The following is a 21,105-nucleotide window of genomic DNA, read 5'->3' as shown; positions in this document are numbered from 1 at the left end:
GGGACGGGATTATTCTCTTGTATGCACTGGTGGTGAGACTGCACCTGAAGTGCTGTGTTCAGTTTGGCTTCTCAGCACAAGAAAGTTACTGAGCTGCTGAACACATTTAGAGAAGAGCAACGAAGCCGGTGAAGAAACTAGAAAATGACGCAGGAGGGAGTGGGTGGGGGGAACTGGGGCTGTTTGGGCTGGAGAAGAGAAATTTTTCCTGATGTCCCGTGGTATGTTACTGTAAGCTACACTGCAAGTACTCATAACAAAATGCCTGCCCCTTCCAGAGAGCCTCTAACCTAAAAAGAGGCTGCATGTGTGTAACAAAGAAGGTGGTGAATGCTGTCTTGTGAAACCTACATGTGGAGTCCTCAAAGTCCAAGAAGGCAATGGGGGCCTCACTTGAGAAAAACAAATAGGATATTCAGCTGTTACTGAATGTAAGCTGAAACTAACAGTGTGGTTTTAGATTAGGCCTTGGAAATGCAGGCTGAGCACCTCAAAGGGTAGGTGGCTGAGACACGGTGCTCCCCTTTACGTGCTGCTTTCTTCTCACTGCATCAAATGCTGAGGATCCTCAACACCTTGGAGGGTCACAACCCTACTTCTCACTTCTCAACCAGAAAGCTGGCATTGTGCTTGTGGGATGCCATCTGAAGCAGGAAAAGATTAAATTTGAAAAACCAGTCCCTTCTCGGAGGAAAAAAAAGTGATATGCCATATCTGAAGGGAAGAACATGCAGCTACGGTCATTGAGCAGTGAACTGAGGGTTCTGTGCTAGTGAGAAGATAGGATCCCAAAGGGAAATGTGTCCCATGGCAGGTGGCTACAGGGATGTGTCCCAGGTAGGCTTTGTTTCCTGGGTGAGAGGGTAGGAGCCAACCATGTCAGCACAGCAGATCAGTGCGGCTTGGTGGTCTCGGCAGAAAGCAGTTGCAATCTGATGTTTTCACACTTGAATGGAGTTACTCTGACTGCTTTATTTTCCTCTGGCTGAGGCTGGACTGTGTTTTTCCTGCTTTTTGACTTTGTGCATCCGCACTGTAAGCTGGCTGATCAGATGCTTGCGATGGCTTTGGAGGGAGTTTTCCTTTAATTATTGGGTCTTTTGGATTTGCATCTCAGTCTGAAAATCCTTCTGCTTATGTTCTTAGTGAACACACTGAAATTAAAAGTGCTGGAAAAACGCTTTATTCTTCCCTAGAAAGTGGTAAAAGGAGCATTTGTGGTCCTTCTGGACAAGATGAATTCTCCATGTGCCATCAATGGCTTTTCAGTAGTTTCATCAAAATTTGAATATGCAATTTTCTGGTTTTATAGCTGAATGAAAAAGGAATAGGTGCTTTTTTTTTTTTTTTTTTCCCAGAAAGTGACTAATGCTGAGCTTATAAAATTTTTCATAATCAACGCTTTCAGTAATAAAAAGTGTCTCTAGAGAGTCATTCTATAATACTCTGAAAGGTGATGAATTTTCCTGTGGTGTATTTCTAAAAATAGTAATAATTTTTAAAAAGCCTCCCCCCCCCAACAATAGTTAGTAACATTTTACAAGTGCTTCTTATATTCCTCACTTAGGTTCATCAGCATGCTGCAATTTCTTTTCAATTAGCATTAAAAACTGCTTTGTTGTCTCCTGCTACTTGGCTTAAAGCTTAATAATTTTACTTACCTCTTCTCATGAAATTCATCACTAATATAAATATAGCTTTTTAAGGCTTCATTATCTCATCTAATTTTATTTTCTTACATAATCTGTTGTCAAATGGATTTGCAACTTATTGTTACTTATGAAATCTCAATTAAGTTCTTTCACAGTTTTGTTAGGTACAGCAGCACTAAGACTTTGATCTTTGTTGCTTTTATTATGTGTAATCATGTGGTTTTAACAATTGCATTTTCCCCTTCCCTCAGAAACAGCATGGGAAAATTTCTTTTAGCTTGGGAAATTCAGCTGTAGGACTTTAAGACATTTGACTCTTTGCATATCTGCACCTGCATACTTTTTAAGAGGGGGTTCTTTATAATATGCCATATTTTGTTCTAAATGCCACTTTTAACAGGAAATCCACTGTCTTGTATAATCATGTACTGAATTCTTGGCATTCCAGACTGACTTCAACCCTGCAAGTTCAGCTTGTTACCTGTACATTATGGTAGCAGACTCCAGTAGTTCACACTGGATTTTACCACCTGTAGATATGTGCACATGGGTCGCTGAAATTGAATAGATGCATCTTTCCATTTTATGTATCCATTCAAGCAAAAAGAGTTACACACTTTAAAATATATTTACATATTAAATACTGTTTGTCTTTAGCATGTTTTTTGTCTCACTCTAGCTATTAATTTGTTTCACTTGTTAATCATGCTTCAGGCATACCTGACATCTACTGATTTTTTTCCTCTGCTCTTGTCCTTCTTTAAGAGTTCCTGACAAGGGAGCTGATGCAAACTGCAAGTCAGGCATCACTGTTGTTAACCAGAAGCTGTATTCATTAGCAAAAAACTGACAAGTTCCCCGCTGACCCTGGCATTCAATGAATGGTGCTGATCTGAAGTCTTCTAAGCAGCTTCCTGGTGACATAAGGGACTGCCCACCTCCTTGATCACCAGATCCAGTGTGCTGGAAGGAACAGTGAAAAAACTTGTTAACTGTGTGTGGAAAAACATGTAAATGATGTTAATTTTTCTTTTTATTTAACTGCTTTCAATTTTTTTTTTCGTGATCTCAGGTTGCAGTCACCTTCAGTTGTTGGATGAAATCTCTCATCTCAACAGTCTAGGGCTTATTTTTGTAGTACTTAACAAGCTGAAGAAAAGAGTAATCCAAGTGGGTTCTAAATGATGTTCTTCAATCTAATGCAACTAAAGGACAGCAGTGAAAAGACCTGCACTTCTAATCTACAGAATCATAGAATGTTTGGAATTGAAAGAGACCTTAAAGATTTAACTCTGCCCCCTGCTTTGGGCACAGATATGTTCCACCATACCAGGTGGCTCAAAGCCCCATCCAGCCTGGCCTTTGAATGTTTCCTGGGATGGTGCATCCACGGCTCCTCAGGGCTGATTGTTCTGGTGCCTCACCACCCTCTGAGTAAGGAGTTTCTTCCTTGTATCTAATCTAAATCTACCTTTTTTTAGTTTAAAGCCTTTATTCCTTGTCCTATTGCTGCACTGTCCTGAAGTGTCTTTGTACATGAAAATTCCATTGTTTATGGGACAAGCATGCAAAAATCTTGGCAATTTTAAGAAACGTACAGCTCAAAGCTATGACTTTAGCATAATATATATGTACTTACAGACAGGTTTAGAAACTGTCAAAACTTCATTTTGTGAAGTTTTTTTCTGAATTTTCTTGGTACTATTTGCTAGACATCTGTTAGCTTGCTTTTCCTTTAGAGCTGAAATGTTTCAGTCTGTAGAACACAAAAGCTGTATGAAAGAAATCATGTGCCCAGAAACTTACCATCAGAAAAGAATATCCTATCCAAAGACTTCTCCAGTTCATTGGACACGGAGGAATCGACTGATCTTGGCTGTGAACTGCTACTGCTTGAGCTGGAGCCTCACATACAGCACATCTGCTTATGTACGGTTGTATTTCTTCTTCAGAGAGTGGTGTCATTGGTAAGGGAGCGGCACTTGACAACCAGTAGGACTTATCATTTCGGCTGGCATAGTAACAAACTTGGTTGATGTTACAGTAAGCAAAGGGCATGGTATTAAACACAGGAAGACAAGATCCTGCCAGACCTGAAAATAATAAGAATGGAAAACAACACCAAAAAAGATGAAGACTTGAAAATGTTGTCCCTTCTTTTTTAGGTATGTTGATAATAATCTTCTGGCCTGCATTGCAGCAAAACTGCAGGTCTTGACAGAGGTTATGTCGCTCAAGTATTTTAAACCTCCCGGGCTTCCTACAAAAAGTTTGTTATATTGAAACTATTTTTAACCAATCCGTACCTTCATTTCTTCAGCAGCACTGAATAGTGCTGCAGTCTAGCATTTAAATGTGAAGCAGTTTCTTACCATGGGAAACAGGTATAACAAATTTTGTAGCTGTGCCAACACTGAAAAATAAATTGGGCAGGAGGCAGCTGGCTTAAGAGGAGATCAGAACTCATTAGAAGCAGTAGGAAAAAAAAAACCAATTCTGATAAATAGAATTTTTGTGAAGTATGACAGACCTTTGCTACCAGTGCATTAAGCTGAAAACTCAGCAGTTGTTGAACTTCACTCCGAAAAGTTTTCACAGACTCTCAAAGTGAAATTCTCCTAGAATTCAGTTAAGAATAGTTTTGTGATGACCTGTGTAGTTAACACTGCAGTTCTCTTGTGCTCTGATGTTTGTATGAGGCGTTATTTCTCTCATGTCTAAAAATCCTAATGTCTTTTTATTATTTCTTTACAGAAGTGATGTTTCTATAGAGAAGCCTATTTTGTTTACCACTGATAGCATTCCATATTAGTAATAATACGTGATCTGGAATACCCTGAGTATGAAAAATGCCTGAGAAAAGAACCCACTGGTCACAGGGAACAAGGACTTTATTTTATTTGGATCATATTCCCAGTGTTTTTATAAGACATTTTGTTCCCAACTGTGGTTATCCTGGGGAATGCCAAACACCTAATAGTGAAAACATTTCAAAGTGACACTGTTGTAGTAAAAAAAAAAAAAATTCTTTTACCTCTTAAATATTTTTTGTTCAGCCAGTAAGGATGATCTTTTCTCCTAGTAGGTTCTTTGGCTCTTGCAGAACAAGATTACAACAATTTAGAAAATTACTTCTACGTGAACTACAGCCAATCAGTTTTTTACGTTTTAACTCTAGTCTAAATTGTTTATGTAGAAGAAATGTCTCAAAATTCCAGAATTAACTATCCTTGGGAGACAGTTGGGTTTTTTTTGAAAGTGAATAGATAAAAAATTAGACTTGAGCACAAAATTCTGCTGTATATGATGCATAATTGTATTTGTAAAGTTTATTTATGCTGTCCAACTGCAACCATCTAACCTAAGCAGCTATTTTTCCCAAGCTGCCCCTGATCTAAGAGAATCTCTCCAGTGAGCCCAAAGACAGCCCCAGATGGCTAGCCAGAATGGGGGAAGCAAACCACAACTCATTTTAGAATGGTTCTGTGTTGCAGAAAATAAGTAATTTTTTTACTGTGCTCTATTTGAGTTGTCTTTCACTGTGTAGATCACACCATCCTAGACCTTATCCACAGGGAAATTATCATATACTACAATACATACCAAGATCTTGATTATGAGCTTTCTCTTGTCCTTCCAGGTACAGCAGACTATAGCCAGTCCATAATTTTGGCATCCCCTGTGGACAAAGTGGTTCTCTGTCTGACTGACTATGAAGGACGAGCAAGAATCCACTTGAAGATCTAATATGGGGCCCTGGTGGTCCTGGGATACCAGTCTGGCCAGGTGGACCTTTTTGTACATAGAAGAAAAGGTAAAGTGAATTTGCTTGCAGGAACATGTAGCTAGTGGGAATGTTTCTCTTTTACTGTATTTTAGTGTTCAACAAGGGGTTTCTGGCTGAATCTAATACTAACTTTGAGGTTGTCATGGGCAATAGAGACACCAGTAGACTCATGTTAACCTTTGTTATCAGAGAGAAAAAAACTAAATTGTACAGAATGTTTCATAGATGGCTTTTCTACTGTGTCTCTGTCCTGTGCTGCGTGGATATTTGCCCAGGAAGAGATGATCTGAGGTGGTCAATGATCTTCCAGACTTAGTTGTGGATTACTTTGTCTGGACTGAATTTAAATCCCTGCAGCAACAGTCTATGCATTTTCCTCACATGTTAAGCTGGTAATTTATTAACGGCTGTCACAGCAGAAATACAATTTCAATTACTCGGACAATTGCACTTGTATCCCTGACTCAGAGTTGCATACCTATTGATAAATAGCATTTAAGTATGTGTGGTTGATTGCCTGATTGATCATTGATTGCCAAGATAAATACTCTTGAAAGAGAATTTCTTGTGTTATGGTGATAACCAGAAATGTCACTGTCAGCGCTTGGACTGAGGCAGAAAGAAGTGTCATAGTTTGTTGGATTGGAGGTGGATGTGTCCATGTGTGAACTAGGGGTGCAAGGAGAACGCACTCTGTGCATCCTGCATATCTCCCCCCAAAAAGTAATGTGACTGGGTAGCTGCAGCAGTGGCACAGACAGGAAATCCAACACTTCTTGAGCTGCAACTCCTGCGGAGTCTCCAGGAGTTTTCTGAATTGGAGCCACCACTATCGAAGAACGTCAGCAAAGTTGCTTTCAAAATGAAGTTGCAGTATCTGCTTATCCCATTCCATAGCAGTAAATGGACATGAAAAAGAAACCATTTTTACCTTGTGGTCCAGTGTATCCTTGCTCTCCCACGTGCCCTTGGTCACCTGGTGGTCCAGGTGCTCCTGGTAAGCCATCTTGACCTGGCAGGCCACATGACCCTTCTTCACCTTTCCTTCCTAGATAAATGTGAAGTATGTACTCTCCCTTAATATAACTCCTTTTAATGTTAGTACACTGTCCAAATATACACAGTATGCAAAAGGTCAGCAGAAATGATGCCACAAAGGAACACCACCTAAGAAACAGAGGTGCAGAAATGCTTTCTGCTGGGAATTCTCTTTACAACTTATTCTCCTGGTGACTGCAGTGGTAGCTCAGAGGTGAGAGTTTAATAACGGTAACTGCTGATAAGGTTTTATATTCTCTCTATGGAATTTGTATGATTTACAGTTGAAAAAAAAACCAGTGACAAACATTACAATGACAAGCCTCTTGCAGAATTGCCATTAGTATTTCTACTATGTAATGTGCTATAACTCATTATGGCAGGCCTTCGTCTTTTAGGGCTTGATTCAACAAAGCCTTTAAACATGCTGAACTTCCTGTGAAGCAATGCATGTATTCAAGTGTTAACAGAAAAGAGAGAGACAGTTGAACTGAATTACCTCCAGTGGGGAAGAGCAAAGGTTTTTTTATATTTCTCACACACAAAAACATTTGTACGCATTAGCAGATAATAAAGCATGGTCAAACAGTAATAAATATCTCCTATGTAGGGCACAGATAACAATACTCCTCTGGCTACTTTAAATGCAATCTGAACTTGTCAGATGTTGTTGCACTTGGCAGTGTTTCTCCAATTTGTGTGAAAAACAACTGTTTTCTAGCACATGTGTTGGTTATAATTAACGGTGCATGCTTTATTCCTTGCAAACTATAACATTTAACCTGCAAACTGGTTTTTGAAGCTGCTTTACAGCATTTAACCATCCCCCATGTTACCTTTTCATTGGGATTCCACAAATTCAAAACAATTGAACAGCTTTTCAATTTCTGTTGCATGGCTGTTTTGCCAAGGTTCAAGTGCACAGAAGTTTTAGTAATATACCCTGATTCTGCCAGTAAAACCTGTTTCTGATCTGTGTAGCTTTCTCAGCAGGGACATTTGGAATTCTGCTGTGTTAATGAAAGAAAAAGCATTACTAAGTGGTTTTTGTACAAACCAGTGTAAATACATATCATTGCACTGTCTGATTTTACAGAAACTGCTGTAAGGGTATATAGAATGAAAACAGCAATTCAGCTTAGAAACACCTCTTGGTTGGCAAATCAGTTAAGCGGTATAAAATGACATAGTTCACTGAAAACTGCCTTGTGCTCACTTTCAAGAGAGCAATGACCCCTGCAGGGAATCTGCTGGGGGAGCACATGATAGAATTTTTTTTCCCCTATTGGAGACATAGTATGTTCAGTGCAGTTACCACAACAAACTTGCCCAAGTAAAAATGTCTCAAACTGTAGGAGGGATTCTACTACCTAAATTGAGGACATTACATTTAGATGCTACCTATACTGAAGACACCATACAGATTTGCTATAGTTTTTTCTGTGAGGATGGTAACTGTTGGAATCATTGGTACATCTTTTTAGGACTTTGGTTAGCAGAGCAAGGTTTATGAATCTGTGTTTCTCTGAAATTTAAAGATGTGTTTTACATCTGAATATAAACTGTCTGGGCCAAACCACCAGTTAATATTAAATGGTAGTGGGGGTTCTAGGCACTGCTTTTTATTTGTTGGTAAAAGGAAAAATAACCATCTGAAGAATTTATTTTTCTTAGCAGCTCATGATGTTTTGCTTTCTGTGGCCCAGGAGAAGAGGAATGTAGCGTAGGCAGACTCAAGTAGCCTGGTTTAGCTGTACTGGTCTATCATCCTCAGCATTAACCAACACACTGCCTTTTGCTGCAGACCATTGTTTTAAGGGTAAAAGTAGAGGAGGTGCAGTGACCCTTTCCAATTCCTTGTCTGAAAATAGACATCTAAGATTTTAAAACAAATCTTACCTTGGGGTCCAGGGTGACCTATCGGCCCTGGTAATCCTATTGAACCATCATCTCCTCTATGTCCTGCTTCCCCAGGAGGCCCTGGGATTGTAGGACATGAGTCATCTGTTTTTCCTGGTTCACCAGGATCACCTGTTGCATGCAATGTGAAAGTAGATTAAATTACATTAAAATGACAACTACAAAAAATGAGTAATAGCTCCCATGTGAAAAGTCAACATACCTGTTAGTTGTTTTTGCTATTCAAGTGCATACTTTAATATTTTAAAACATTGGGCTACGCTCACTGCTTTTAATTTTAGTCTTTAAAGAACGGCATTTAACAGCATACCATGGCAAATGTGTTAGCAGGTGTGTGCTAACTGATACGTTTCAGATATTTGGTGTGCAGTTTCTGTCTTAATATGGCCCAAACTGATCTGAGTTGAAGTATCAAGTCTACTTAACTTCAGCTCAAACACCTTAGCACATGTAAGCGTTTACAGTACTGTGCTTATTCTGTGACTGTAAAACCCTCAACAAGCAGACAAAAGGAAGAGAGCTAACTCTTCTAGCCCACAATCTCCATGTATTGTAGTAATAAAGAATTGACACATTTATGTACTGAAAGTTACCAGAAGCTATTGGCTATAGCTCCTGGTATTTTGGAACAAAATCAGAGTTCTGTTGGTTTAGACAGATTAGGAGCTCAGTTTCTGTCTATACTAATTCAGTCTAGGACTCCAGGTTTTGGTTAGAAAGTATCTAATGTGACATACCCCTCCAAAACAAAAAGAAAGTACAACTAAAAAAGTGTTAAATAATTTGAAGCAAAGGTATTTTGCATGTCTAACTGACATCATGGCACAAGGCTTTTTCTCAGTGTACTATTATTATGATACACTTGGAAGCACAAGCTGTTTATGTGAAAAATCTATTAGCGCTATGTTGTTGTGGCATTATCTACTATTCCTAGCAGCCAAGCCAAAAAATACTTTCTTATAAGTGTATAATACACCTATACAGAAGGAAATCCTTATGAACAATAACCAATAGTCATCAACTTACCTATGAATCCTGAAGGATGTGAAAAATGGAATGCAGATTTCAGCCATTGCAGTGCAAGTGGAATCAAATTTCAAACATGCAAATAGAGTAAAGAATGGAATGAGAACTGACATCATTTATATGAGGTGACAAATACAGAAGTCTTTTACATAGCTCAAATGAGAAATAATTTAGATTTAAGTTTGTTTAAATTGTTTATATACAAGTAAAAATTAGTAAGGTTTTTTTATTTATGAATACAAAGATCACAATTACGATTGAGTGCCAATGAGGAACAAGACTGTAAGTACCTGTGGGACCTCTAGGACCAGGTTTTCCTTGAAAACCTTGGTCTCCTGGTTGTCCTACAGCACCAGGTGGACCCCGCGAGCCATGGATTCCCATTGGACCTGGAAAGAAAACAGTCATGCAGATGTGTAGTTGCATTCCAGGGTGAACACATAAATAAGATATCTGGCTGTTTGAGAAATAAAAAATGCTTGAGACAGCTCAACTCTGTCCTGAAAAAAGTAATGCACCCTTTATCTCCCTAGTCTTGTAGTGAACTAAAGTTTGACTTTTGTTCTAGCAGAGATTGGAAGGTAAGTAGGGCTTATTTGTGTGGAGGAAGCAGAATATTTAGAACCTGCTTTCAATCCTGTAAGGATTCTGTTGAGAGCCCTAAACTACTGCTGTGGGAAAGCTGTGAGACACCTAGTTCAGACACATTTGCAGCTAGGTTTCTCTAGACCCCTGTAGACAGAGACAAGGCTTGCTGTATCTTGGAGACTCAGGTTTTAGTTCAGTTACAGGTTGGTAGGGGAGTCTTTCAGAAAGTTGCTGGAAATAGTCCATATGAATAGTCCATATTAATCTTTTTCCGCAGCTCTATCTTATCTGTATGTAAAAGGGCAGAGCTATGAAACTTCCAGTGTACCCTTGGCTACAGCAGACTCTCCAGTGGCAATCCCAAGGCCTCGTATAAGGCTCAGTTGCGCAGAGCTGGCAATAAATACACCTGCTAGTTAAAAACATCTCAGATCCATACCCTTTGGACCTTCTCTTCCTTGATTTCCTGGAAGACCTCTGGCTCCTTGTAGCCCTCGGTGCCCAGGAATGCCTGGTGCCCCTTCAATACCAACATCACCTGGATCTCCTCGCACAAAGATAGTCTCTCCAGGAGGACCAGGATTCCCAGGCTGACCTTCCATAAAATGTAAAAATAAATTCTTAAATACACAAAGCATGAACATTATAAAAATAGTTATGTTCCATTTTTATCTACATTTATTTTTTTTTCCACTGGAACATAGGACAATCCTTTTGTGTTTTTGGAAATATTAGCGTTGGTCTTTCTCCAAGGCACTGTAAAGAAAACATAATACAAATAGCTCCCCAAACTGGATTCTGTTCCAACAAAAGGTGGAAAGTTGATACCTGTATTGAGACATTGTTTCTTTTTTCTTCATTATAGTGTCACTTATCCTTCCAGCTCTTCTCCTATTTTAGAGCAGGAGGTAAGGCTTTGTACTAGGTAAAGAATGGGTCAGAAGAACTGAAAAAAGCACTGCTTGAGGACTGTGGTCTATAGGAAGAAGTGAGGTCTATAAATCCTTACAAACGAGTTGCCAGTTTTAGCTTTTGCAAGACTGGATTTAGGCTGGAAAGTTTTTCACAACGTATGGCAGGCCTATCAACAATGACTTCTATGCTTTTTCCTAGAAAGAGATGCGAGTAATCTTACTGGTTTGCTTCTGTGGAAATCAAGATAAGCTGTAGCAATAGAACTTCTATAGAGATACAAAAACACACCAGAAAACTGAACGCGGAAATCTGTATTCTTGCTCTGGGGATCTGTGCAGTGTTCGCTCCTGTTTGTTCACTGAAGCATTGATTTCTTTGCTCCTCATGTGCTTTTATATCTTTATCCACAGGCAACAAATCAGTGACTCCTAACAGACTAAGAGGCTTTATACATGAATAAATATGAAGTTTTTGGCTTTCAGTACCTCTGATGCCATCTAAACCCGGTGGTCCTTGATCACCTGGAAGACCAGGAGGAGCGCTACTGGGAGATGGTCCCCTAGGTCCAATGGGTCCAACAGGTCCTCTTCTACCTACGGGTCACATTAAAGCAATCACACAACAGCAAGGGTTTCTCATAGGATTACAGAGATAAGTTTCTAACTAAAGGACTGACAATATGTGATGTCATGGACATAGCAGTTGTGTATGCTCTTACTTGTGTGTTGAATATATGTGATTGGGAAGACATTTTGCGTCAGAAAATATTTTATCTTCTTGAACTTTTAATGCTTTCTATTTAATCTACTTAACTAAAGAGCACACGTTATATGTGGGCATACTGCCACCAATCAGCTTCTGCTCTTGAGTGCTAATAATGAAAGAAATGATAGAAATGTAAGACAATAGAGGACTACAAAAATCACTCTGCCTAGGAGCAGGGTAAGTAGTGCAGACTGTACCTACAAAAAATGAGTTCAGCCTTTTTCTAAAAATTTTAGTGAACAAGATAAACTTTCTGGATATAAGTCTATTTTTTCATTTGTAATCTGAATTTTTGCAAATTAAGAGCCCTTATGTATGACAGGCAGGAAAAGTTATTTGTTACCATTCCCTGCATAACGCTTCTGTAAACTAGCAGGTGATCTGCATGTGTTGCACTCTGCTGCGTTATCTTTTCTAAATAATAATTTGGTTTCTTCTGTCTTGTGTTTTGACTCCAGTCTTCCATTTACTTGAGTGAGTTCTTAAATTATCAAAGTGGTTACGCTGTGGGAGTTATGCTACGGGAGGCCTTGACAATTTCATGTCAAGCAATGTAATATCTTAGAATGAAACTTGTCTTTTTTTCCAACCATTCTGTTCACAAACAGATTGAATTAAGAAAACTGACTGTATTCACTTGATCAGAATTCATATCATTTAGATTTTTTTTGATACCGTGCCAAGAACAAAACTAATGTTTTTCATCATGGAAGCTGGAATGGGGCTGTGGAGATTTCCTAGTCCAACTCCTTCCTCAAAGCAGGGTTGGCTAGAGCAGCTTTCACAGGACTGTGTCCAGCTGGGTTCTGAATGTGTCTTTTGCACAATTTTTTCTTATTTCCATGCAATTCCTACATCACCAAGCTCTTGAATGCTCATAGCAGACTTGTGATACAGTTCCATCTTGCATTTACGTTGGAATAGATTTGCTGTATTTCTCTGACTACCAGCTGTACTGCACTCTTTCTTTAGGTACTTTTTTTTCCCCGAGAGGCAGCTCCACCTAGCAGTTTCCTGTCCAAGTCAATCATCTTCTGTTCTCATTCTTTCCTCTCCGGTAATATAAATGCTCTTAATAAGAATTATTTTAGTGAGACAATCTCCTTGCATGTATTTGTGTTTGTACTAACCAGGGGAAGAGCTTGCATGAGCTTCACTTCAACTCTGCAAAGTGCCACTCAGGAGAAAATCTTTTCTTACCTGGGAATCCTGGGAATCCCCTTTCTCCAGGGGTGCCTGGAATGGAAATACCAGGCCATCCAGGTTCACCTCTCTCTCCTTTTGGTCCAGGTTCTCCTGAGTATCCTGGGTGCCCTGTTTCACTTTGACCTTTATAGGAAAAGAGTTATGTACGTAAGGCCTACAGTGACTACAAGTATAGATGTGCAGAACAGAAACACCAGCTGCAGATGTTCCTCTTTGCAAGGATTCCCTAGCACTGTTTTGCTGGTTTTCTCTTGGCCAAGCTGGAATTTTGTTGAATCTAGTCCTTATTCATCTATTTCAAAAAAAGTAGAATTTGCTTTATGGCTCTTCTTCAGGATTTATTTTACATAGCATCATCATTGTTACCTATAATTTGAAATATAAATGGGTTACAGAGTCCTAAATTTTAGTTTTCTCTCAGTATAAAGCCGTAAGAGTATTTTCTGTTCTATGTGACTATTTCCATTCTTTACCTGGAGCTCCTGTGGAACCTTTTTGACCTTTTAGTCCATGCAAGCCATCCAGTCCAGGCAGTCCAGGAAGACCTAAAAAGGTATGACAGGAATGAAGGGGTACCACAGCAATTAAAAGTTATGTATTTTTTTGCTGACGTGTTCTGGACCAAAGCAGAGCATTTCCTGATTTTGATTCCTACTGGCAACTGAAGGGATCACACTTCACCTCAGTGCAGTCATCAGGGAAAGGAAAGAGTGAAAAGCCTGAAAATAAGCACCCATAATAGTTTCATATCAAAGCAATCAGAAAACATACACTTTTATCCTATTTCTATACTGCAGCTAGCAGCATGAAACTCATGTAAACTGGAATTTCTTTACGTCTTTCCAAGTATAAGTGCAATTTAACCTAGCTGCATGAAAAAGCAAAAAATTTTACCTGTCTTATTTCATTCTGGTCCTGCAGATTTCACACAGGACATCATGCTGCTTTGTATCATGCTACTGCAAAAGTTCTGCAAACAGCACAAAGTCTTTGAAAACAATAGAATTTAGACATCTGTAATTAAGGTTCGTGTTGATGTGATAGCATTCAGCATCTTTGTTGCTATCAGTGTTAACTAGATGAGCAGATCATAAGCTGAGAATTTGTGCTAGTTGAAAATATTTTTTTCACTACGATCACAGCTTTTTTTGGAAAATTGATAAAAACACAGTAAGTAAAGAATACAAATAGCATCTTAATCTTTTAACTTCGTTATTGACCAAATTTGAGATGTTAATTTCTTGCAGTGGAAGGTAAAAAAATCTCCGTGTTATCAGCATTTTATAGTTTCCTAAGTTGCATATATGAAGTCTCAAATATGAAGATGTACACTTATCAAATACAAGCTGCAGACTTGTCTTGCAATGCCATGCTGTCTCAACTTCAAACCATAAGTATCTGTAGGTGCACTTCACTTAGTCTGAGTCAATTCATGGTTCATTGAAAACAGGCACTCATAAACTGTCCAAAAGTTGAAATTTTATTTTGTGCAAACACTGATAAAAGCCAGTCAAGTTATTTGCCTGTTTTATTGTAGAACTGAGTAAAAAAGTCTGATTAAAAGTCCTTTCTCATCCTGATTACTTTAGTATTGTTTCTTGAGAAATAAATGAATGATGTCATAATGCTCTTTTCCAGGCAAAACCAGAATTTGAAACTGTACTACTATTGAAACCCGGAGCTATCACAAATTAGAAAATGCAGAGCGAAATCAATTGTATCCTCAAAGTTTCTAACTTCAAATTGCTGAATACTGCGATCTTTGATGTTTTCTTATTGCACGTTGCTTTTTGTTTAAAGCTAAGGAGGTGGGGGAGAAAGTAGGGGGACCCTATCAGCTGGACATTCACCTGAGAAACGAGAGTGCAATATTTAGGTCTGTTAATGTAAGGATGCACCTGGTGATAGGAACCGATTAGACAATGGGTTTCAAAGACTTCAGGCAAGAACAGAATTGGGACGCTTCCCCCTCCAGAGCAGGACAGCCTAGAGTGGATATCGGTCTTCAAGCAATTGGACAACACTGTTAGAATTCCTGTTAGTTTTCTATTTCTACTGATTCATCTCCCTACAAGTTAGGACTCTCAATTTAGTTTCAGTGGTGTTTTTTTTTCTGCAACTCTGAATTATCTTTTTCTGTCTGCTTTTCCCTGTTTAGCCACTTCCTGGCTTAGAGGATGGAGGTTCTGTTTCAGTTCCTGTGTCTGATCCCAGCATGTCCCACAGCACACACATCTGCTGTCTATCCAGAGCACGAATCATAGAATTTATTGCTGTACTGTAGACATACAAATGGAAATATTTTTAAATTTCTAAGACAGTCAAATGTTTCAGGGACAATTCACCACAAGAACAGCATCAGGAATGCCCTTCATCAAATAGTTCACCTGCCAAAAGTGAACATCCTTAGTTCAAATAGGTCACCAGGTTCTTAAACACACCATAAATAATAATCCATAGCTTTGTTCTCAGAACGTTGAATTACTTTTGTTACACTTTAACAAAGGAGGGGGGGAAAAAACAACAATAAAACAAGCAAACAGCCAGCAGCAAGCACCAGTCTGGAAAAATTTAAGTCCAGAAAGTTTAAAAACCTGCAGGACGTGGGTAATGCAATCCATTTATTAGTATGGGATACTACTAATCCCACCTGTAGCACCTTCTGTGCCCTTAATCCGCTCTAACTTTTCATGAAATTTTAACTTTCAGTCCTGTCTTCTGTGGCTTGCTTTTATCTTGAGGATGTTCCCATTTTTCAAATTTATGTGAGAACTGTATGCCAATCTGGGGAATTTAATAGCAGTGTTTTAAAACAATTATGAACTACTAACGCCTTTTGGAACCCAGGCCACCATTTAAAAATTTTTGATCTTTAGCTTTATTCAGTCAGGATTGATGGCTTGGCTTACTTGCTTTCCAGGGAATTTCTGACACCTTTGCCAACAATCCATTATAATATCAGCACTTGTATTTCTAGCTTTTTGGATTGCTATCGTTGCACACTTCTAGGTGCAGCTGAATTGGCTGACCTATGCATGAACCACCACTTCTGCACTTTACAGCCCAAATCAACTTTTACTTGCACAAGTAAATCTGCTCGTGTTCTTCATATTGCTTGCTTTGTAAAGGATTGCTCACACAAGGCTTGCCATACTGAACCCTTAACCTGTAAAACTATGGCTGTAATAAAGAAAATGTTGTTATGCTTTGGTAGAAGCCCTTTAACTAAATGTTTTAATCTAAAAGCTCTTCAGGCACAAGACAATTAATATAAATGGGAGACAATTATACTAACAAGGCTGTGTCCTTAACAGTGAACAGCCAATTAACCATTTCACTTCTAATACTACCATATTAATAAAAATAGCATATGATCTATGTTTTCTAGTTGAACTGGAATACCTATTTTATTCAGTTTTCATTACTGAGTATAATTTCAAAGCTGTTTTTGACTTTAATGGCAACATATGGGATTCTAAGGCAGGCAACTTGGTGTCTAATTAATTTCTATTCGGAACCAAACTTTTCCCTCTGCAGCATGTGTTTATTTATGTTTCCTTTGCAGGACTTGGGATAACTTCTGTACAACAGAAAAGCATCTGAGCTCTTATGGCCAGAAGAGTCCATCCATTGCTAAGAAGTTTCCAGTGGTACAGCTTTTTTCTCTCAATTTAGATATCCCTGTGATTGCAGATTTTTGCCTTATGGAAAATATGGCTTGCAGCAATTAAATACTCCTTTGCAGATTAAACACCAGCAAGAAATCTGTCACAACAGTTTAGATCAGCTCTGCTTGCTTCTGCAAACAATCAGAAATGTCCATTTTTCACTTAATTTTCCAGTATTTTGAAGGAAACCTTCTCAATATCATCTTAGTCTAAATTTGTAGTGAATCTGTTTAGCCATTTATCAGTCTCATGTTATTTTTGCATATCTGTATAAGCATCACTTATGTTCCTCTTGCTCTGGTTATGAACTAAACTATTACAGAGTGCAGAGAATGTGCAAAGTTGATTATCTTTCTTTATAATGTATTACTGTAATTTATAATTTCAATATTAATATTTACTATCCTCAGTATATATAGAATTTGGGGAAACCTTTCCTATGTAAAATCCACAAAAAAAAAAAATCAACAACAAACAGTTTTTAGTAAATTAAAAGAAAACCAAATCATCTTATGATTACAATTTGATGTGGACAAAACTGTCCCCAGCAGTTTGCTGTTTTTGTTAGAGTAACAGTGGCACTCCATGGTGAAAAGGTAGAACACAACTGAAGCAAAAGTGGAACACCTGAACTACTGCAAACTCCTTTTTCTTTCCTTAACTCCCACTATTGGTTTTATCAGTAGAGCCAGAATCTGTTTCTACTTTCTTACTTATTCATTTTAATTTTCAGTCCAATTTTGTGAGGCTACATCTGTTATTTTTTTTAAAGGTCCCCAAAGCTGGCTTAATTTTTTTAGTTGTTTGGGGAAATACAGAACCAAAACATGCTTGTGTTAGACCTTTTCCATTTTCGGTGCTAAAAGAGAGCAATATATGATGCTGTTCTTTAACCAATAGAACTGTTCTGTATGCTATTTACCTTTTCTACCTTGTGATCCAGTTAATCCTTGAAGCCCTGGAGATCCCAAAATTCCACGTTGCCCTTTTTCTCCTGGTTCTCCTGGCAATCCTGGAGGACCTGTAGCTCCTGTAAAAAAAAAAACAACAATATATATATATATTGTTTTAATATATATATATATACAATATATTATTATTATATATCAATATGTAATATTGATATATAATATGTATGGATCTTGCTCTCAGGCTCTGAGCAAACTCTACTGGCACTGTCCAGACATACTGAAAGAGCCTTCAATACAAACTTTCATACCACCTACAGCTTCCTCCACAGAGCTGCCTCTTCAGCTGTGCTTTCTTGATCCCTACCTCTTTTGAGCTCTTACATCATGCCAGTTTTTTTTTTTAAACATTGGCTTTACCTGGAAATCCAGGTATTCCTGGGTATCCAGGCTCGCCCTTGGATCCTTGTCTTCCAGGTTGCCCTTGGATACCTGGTGAACCTTTCTCACCTGGGAATCCACAGAATCCTTAAAAAACAAAATAAAATAATAATAAAATCTTGAAGTCTCATGTATCAAGTTACCCAATTCTTCATCTTGTGGTATGTTAAAAAGATTTAAACGTTTGGTAAGATTTTCCTGGAATAGAAAAGCATTTTCTTCTATAGTATAAGATCCTTGCATCTATTTAGCAGCAATAAGTTATGCAACTCTCTCTGATATCTGAAAGAATAGAACTGGTGAGTGAGAAGCAGACAAGTATTCAGGAAGGTTTCAGGATATTTACCAGTGCTGTACTAGGCCATACCAGATTATACCTCTCATGTTTGTGATAGCTGTGTTACACATTGTGCTTCTCCATTCCCTGGGCTTATAACTGTGGAAAATACAGCTCGGTTTGTTGAAAGAAGGGCTCCCTCTCCACTAACAAAGCTTATAGAAAGTTTATCATGTTCAACTTTTTTTTTTTTCTTAATTAGAAAGAAGTTACCTGGTAATCCTGGATCTCCAGGAGACCCTTTTTGACCTTGTGGACCAAGCAGAAGAGTTGGGTCACCTCTCTTTCCTGTTAAGGTACAGTGACTTTCATGTAGTACAAATATCATTTTCATCCATGAAAACAAAGCTGAACAGTTTTGTGAAATCAGATCATTTACTCATATATTATGTATATGTTATTATTAGTTATGATTATTAGTTATAACTATAAAAGGGAATGAGAGAACACAATGAAAAATGCTTTGGCAAATGGAAATTATCTGACAGCTCAGCCTATCTTGAAGTACAAACTCATTTGTATTTGGTAATTGCTGCCAACGTTCATGTGAATTTCCCACTATGGGAAAGGGAAAAAAAAAAGAGAACTTTTCCAATACTGACAGCATATACTGAATATGAAAGATATTTCCCTATAATACTTTATTAAAAACAAAGAGCTCCTTACATATGCTTGTGCAGATTTGCATAATCAATGCAGCATGAGTCCATTTATTCAGTAAACGCCATTTTGTGGGCTCTGCAAGCTAGCACAACTTCTTCTGTGGTGAAATTCCCATTTAGCACAGTGCTATCCTAGCAATTCTGTAATATGTGTACAGATTGTTCTTTTTTGCGGGGAGGGAGGGGAGAAATGAGTGATATAAAAGTAATTGTGAATCCCTCTGTACTATTTTAAAAAACTACATATTTGTCTAATAACATAAATGCAATTTTTCTTATTTGATTTGACTAGTATTAAAGATGCATGTATGTTTTCATTTGTTTTTTTTGTGGACTTTTGAAACTCTGTGAAACTTCACATAGATTTATCTTCTGAATTAATGAACTATCTTACAATGAACAAGCTGTTAAAGAAGTAACGTGTTGAAATGCAAGTTTTGCCTTTCAGGCATGTCAGACTTCTCTCTAATTATATTTATGTTTGAATTATGTTCATTTCTGTCTTCTATTCCTGTGTCTAGTAACTCCTTTCCATATATCAAAGCATATATATCATCACAAAACGTTTTTTTTTTCAAAAGCATATTTATATCAGCTCATTACCTTTAGGTCCTTTGGGGCCTGTCAGTCCTGGGTTTCCAGGCATTCCTGGTAAGCCAACATCACCCTGAATTTTATTTTTTTTTAAGAGCAAACAACAAAAAAAAAATGTTTGATGGTTTGATGTATGATACATGTAATAAGAATGATCTGTAAGAACATTTACTTCTTTTACTCTGGTAAACAGATTGGGAATCAACATGAACAACAAAACTGTATCTTAAACTCAACAGAAAAGCATGCTGTCTTCATTACGTGTCTAACACTGACCATTAACACTTCCAAAAAACTCTATATTAGAATTACTAACAATTTTGAAATTGTTAATGCTAATGCTTGGCTTTGCTTTAACATCTTAAATTCCCCACAGGTTGTTTGAGTAATTTAATTTAAAAGGTTCTACAATGGTGTACCAAGTATTATTGTAATTTACCCCCAATTCACTACAAACATTAACCAGAAATCTGTTGTGATGTAACAATCAAAATATAAGGATTTCTTTCTTTTTCCTTTTAAACAATCAGCAAAACAGATTCTCTCTTCAAAGAAACATAGTAAAGGGCAAGACAAGCAAAGATATGAACTTGTACCAAAAAGCAAGTTCAAGTACAATATGAGTATCCACTGTCATATTTCTTGGAGTTGGGAGAGATACACTTAAAGTCCAGGACTGTCACTTCACTGTCACAGGACCAGTCACTGTCACTTCAATTTACCTGGTCACCTGGTAGTCCTTTGAAACCTGTAATTCCTTTAGAGCCCTTTGGTCCTGGGAAACCACGTGATCCCGGAAATCCCATCAGTCCAGTGTCACCATGGTTACCTGGAAGTCCTGGGGCACCACTGTTCCCTGGAAATCCTGGGGCACCTCTGAAACCTGTATTTCCTTTTTCACCTGAAGTTAATTGTAGGATAACAATGACAAATATAGTCAAACCATATTTTGAATATGGCTATGCTTTCACACTTTGTATATTGCCTTAGTAAGTGCTCAAAGAAACTAGCCTGCTAGGGTCAGATTCTATAAAAACAGTAAGGTAGCTAGATACTGCTGCAGCTATAAATCTAAACCTATGAAAAACATCAGTCATTTATATAATGTACAATGTATGTTTGTGTGCACAGCTTTATTTTATGAACTTACCTCTTTCACCTCTAAATCCATTTTCACCAGGAAACCCTGGCTCCCCCTTTTGTCCTTTCTCAAGGCGAATGTTAATGTTGCCACCATCTCCTGGAAGCCCTCTTCCACCTTTGAACCAAACATACGTAATGTAAGTAAATCCTTTTGTGTTACAGGACCTAAAGATTAATTTTAGCAAAGTCTTCTCTACTGATGAAAGCCTTTGAATACTAATGCAGACTCCAGTTATTTGAGAAGGCTCAATGCTAACACAGCTAATTTTCTTTTGCTTGTTTTTTAGTTAAATCAGTAGTAATACAGCTCATGATAAATCAGAATTATTCCCTACTTGTCTGAAATAAGGAAGATGGCAAATATATGTCTGCTTTACAATGTACTGTCTGTGACCAAGTACACTTTAGAGACTGCTGTTCTTTCTCCTGTATTAATATGCAAATAATATGACAAA

General features: G+C 37.9%; 1 protein-coding gene across 1 annotated transcript in view; it reads right to left on the bottom strand.

Moving 5' to 3' along the window:
- Positions 1 to 1,834: 1,834 nt before the first annotated feature.
- Positions 1,835 to 21,105, bottom strand: part of COL4A4 (collagen type IV alpha 4 chain) — a 64,394-nt gene continuing 45,123 nt past the window's right edge. The window contains exons 32-48 of the mRNA XM_042878564.1: positions 20,658 to 20,765; positions 20,230 to 20,408; positions 19,517 to 19,580; positions 18,465 to 18,539; positions 17,894 to 18,001; positions 17,488 to 17,595; positions 13,371 to 13,442; positions 12,892 to 13,020; positions 11,412 to 11,519; positions 10,451 to 10,606; positions 9,714 to 9,812; positions 9,424 to 9,432; positions 8,377 to 8,508; positions 6,371 to 6,487; positions 5,256 to 5,444; positions 3,459 to 3,745; positions 1,835 to 2,615 (exon numbers count right to left, since the gene is read on the bottom strand). Coding sequence (XP_042734498.1) covers positions 2,352 to 2,615; positions 3,459 to 3,745; positions 5,256 to 5,444; positions 6,371 to 6,487; positions 8,377 to 8,508; positions 9,424 to 9,432; positions 9,714 to 9,812; positions 10,451 to 10,606; positions 11,412 to 11,519; positions 12,892 to 13,020; positions 13,371 to 13,442; positions 17,488 to 17,595; positions 17,894 to 18,001; positions 18,465 to 18,539; positions 19,517 to 19,580; positions 20,230 to 20,408; positions 20,658 to 20,765 — 2,204 coding nt within the window. The 3' untranslated portion in view covers positions 1,835 to 2,351. The remainder of the gene's footprint in view (positions 2,616 to 3,458; positions 3,746 to 5,255; positions 5,445 to 6,370; positions 6,488 to 8,376; positions 8,509 to 9,423; positions 9,433 to 9,713; positions 9,813 to 10,450; positions 10,607 to 11,411; positions 11,520 to 12,891; positions 13,021 to 13,370; positions 13,443 to 17,487; positions 17,596 to 17,893; positions 18,002 to 18,464; positions 18,540 to 19,516; positions 19,581 to 20,229; positions 20,409 to 20,657; positions 20,766 to 21,105) is intronic.

This window comes from Lagopus leucura, unplaced genomic scaffold (genome assembly GCF_019238085.1).
Source record: "Lagopus leucura isolate 7727_CA_CO unplaced genomic scaffold, USGS_WTPT01 Super-Scaffold_100021, whole genome shotgun sequence".
Taxonomy (NCBI): domain Eukaryota; kingdom Metazoa; phylum Chordata; class Aves; order Galliformes; family Phasianidae; genus Lagopus; species Lagopus leucura.
Note: the sequence above shows the minus strand (reverse complement) of the source record. Positions and strands in the feature narration are given on the sequence as shown.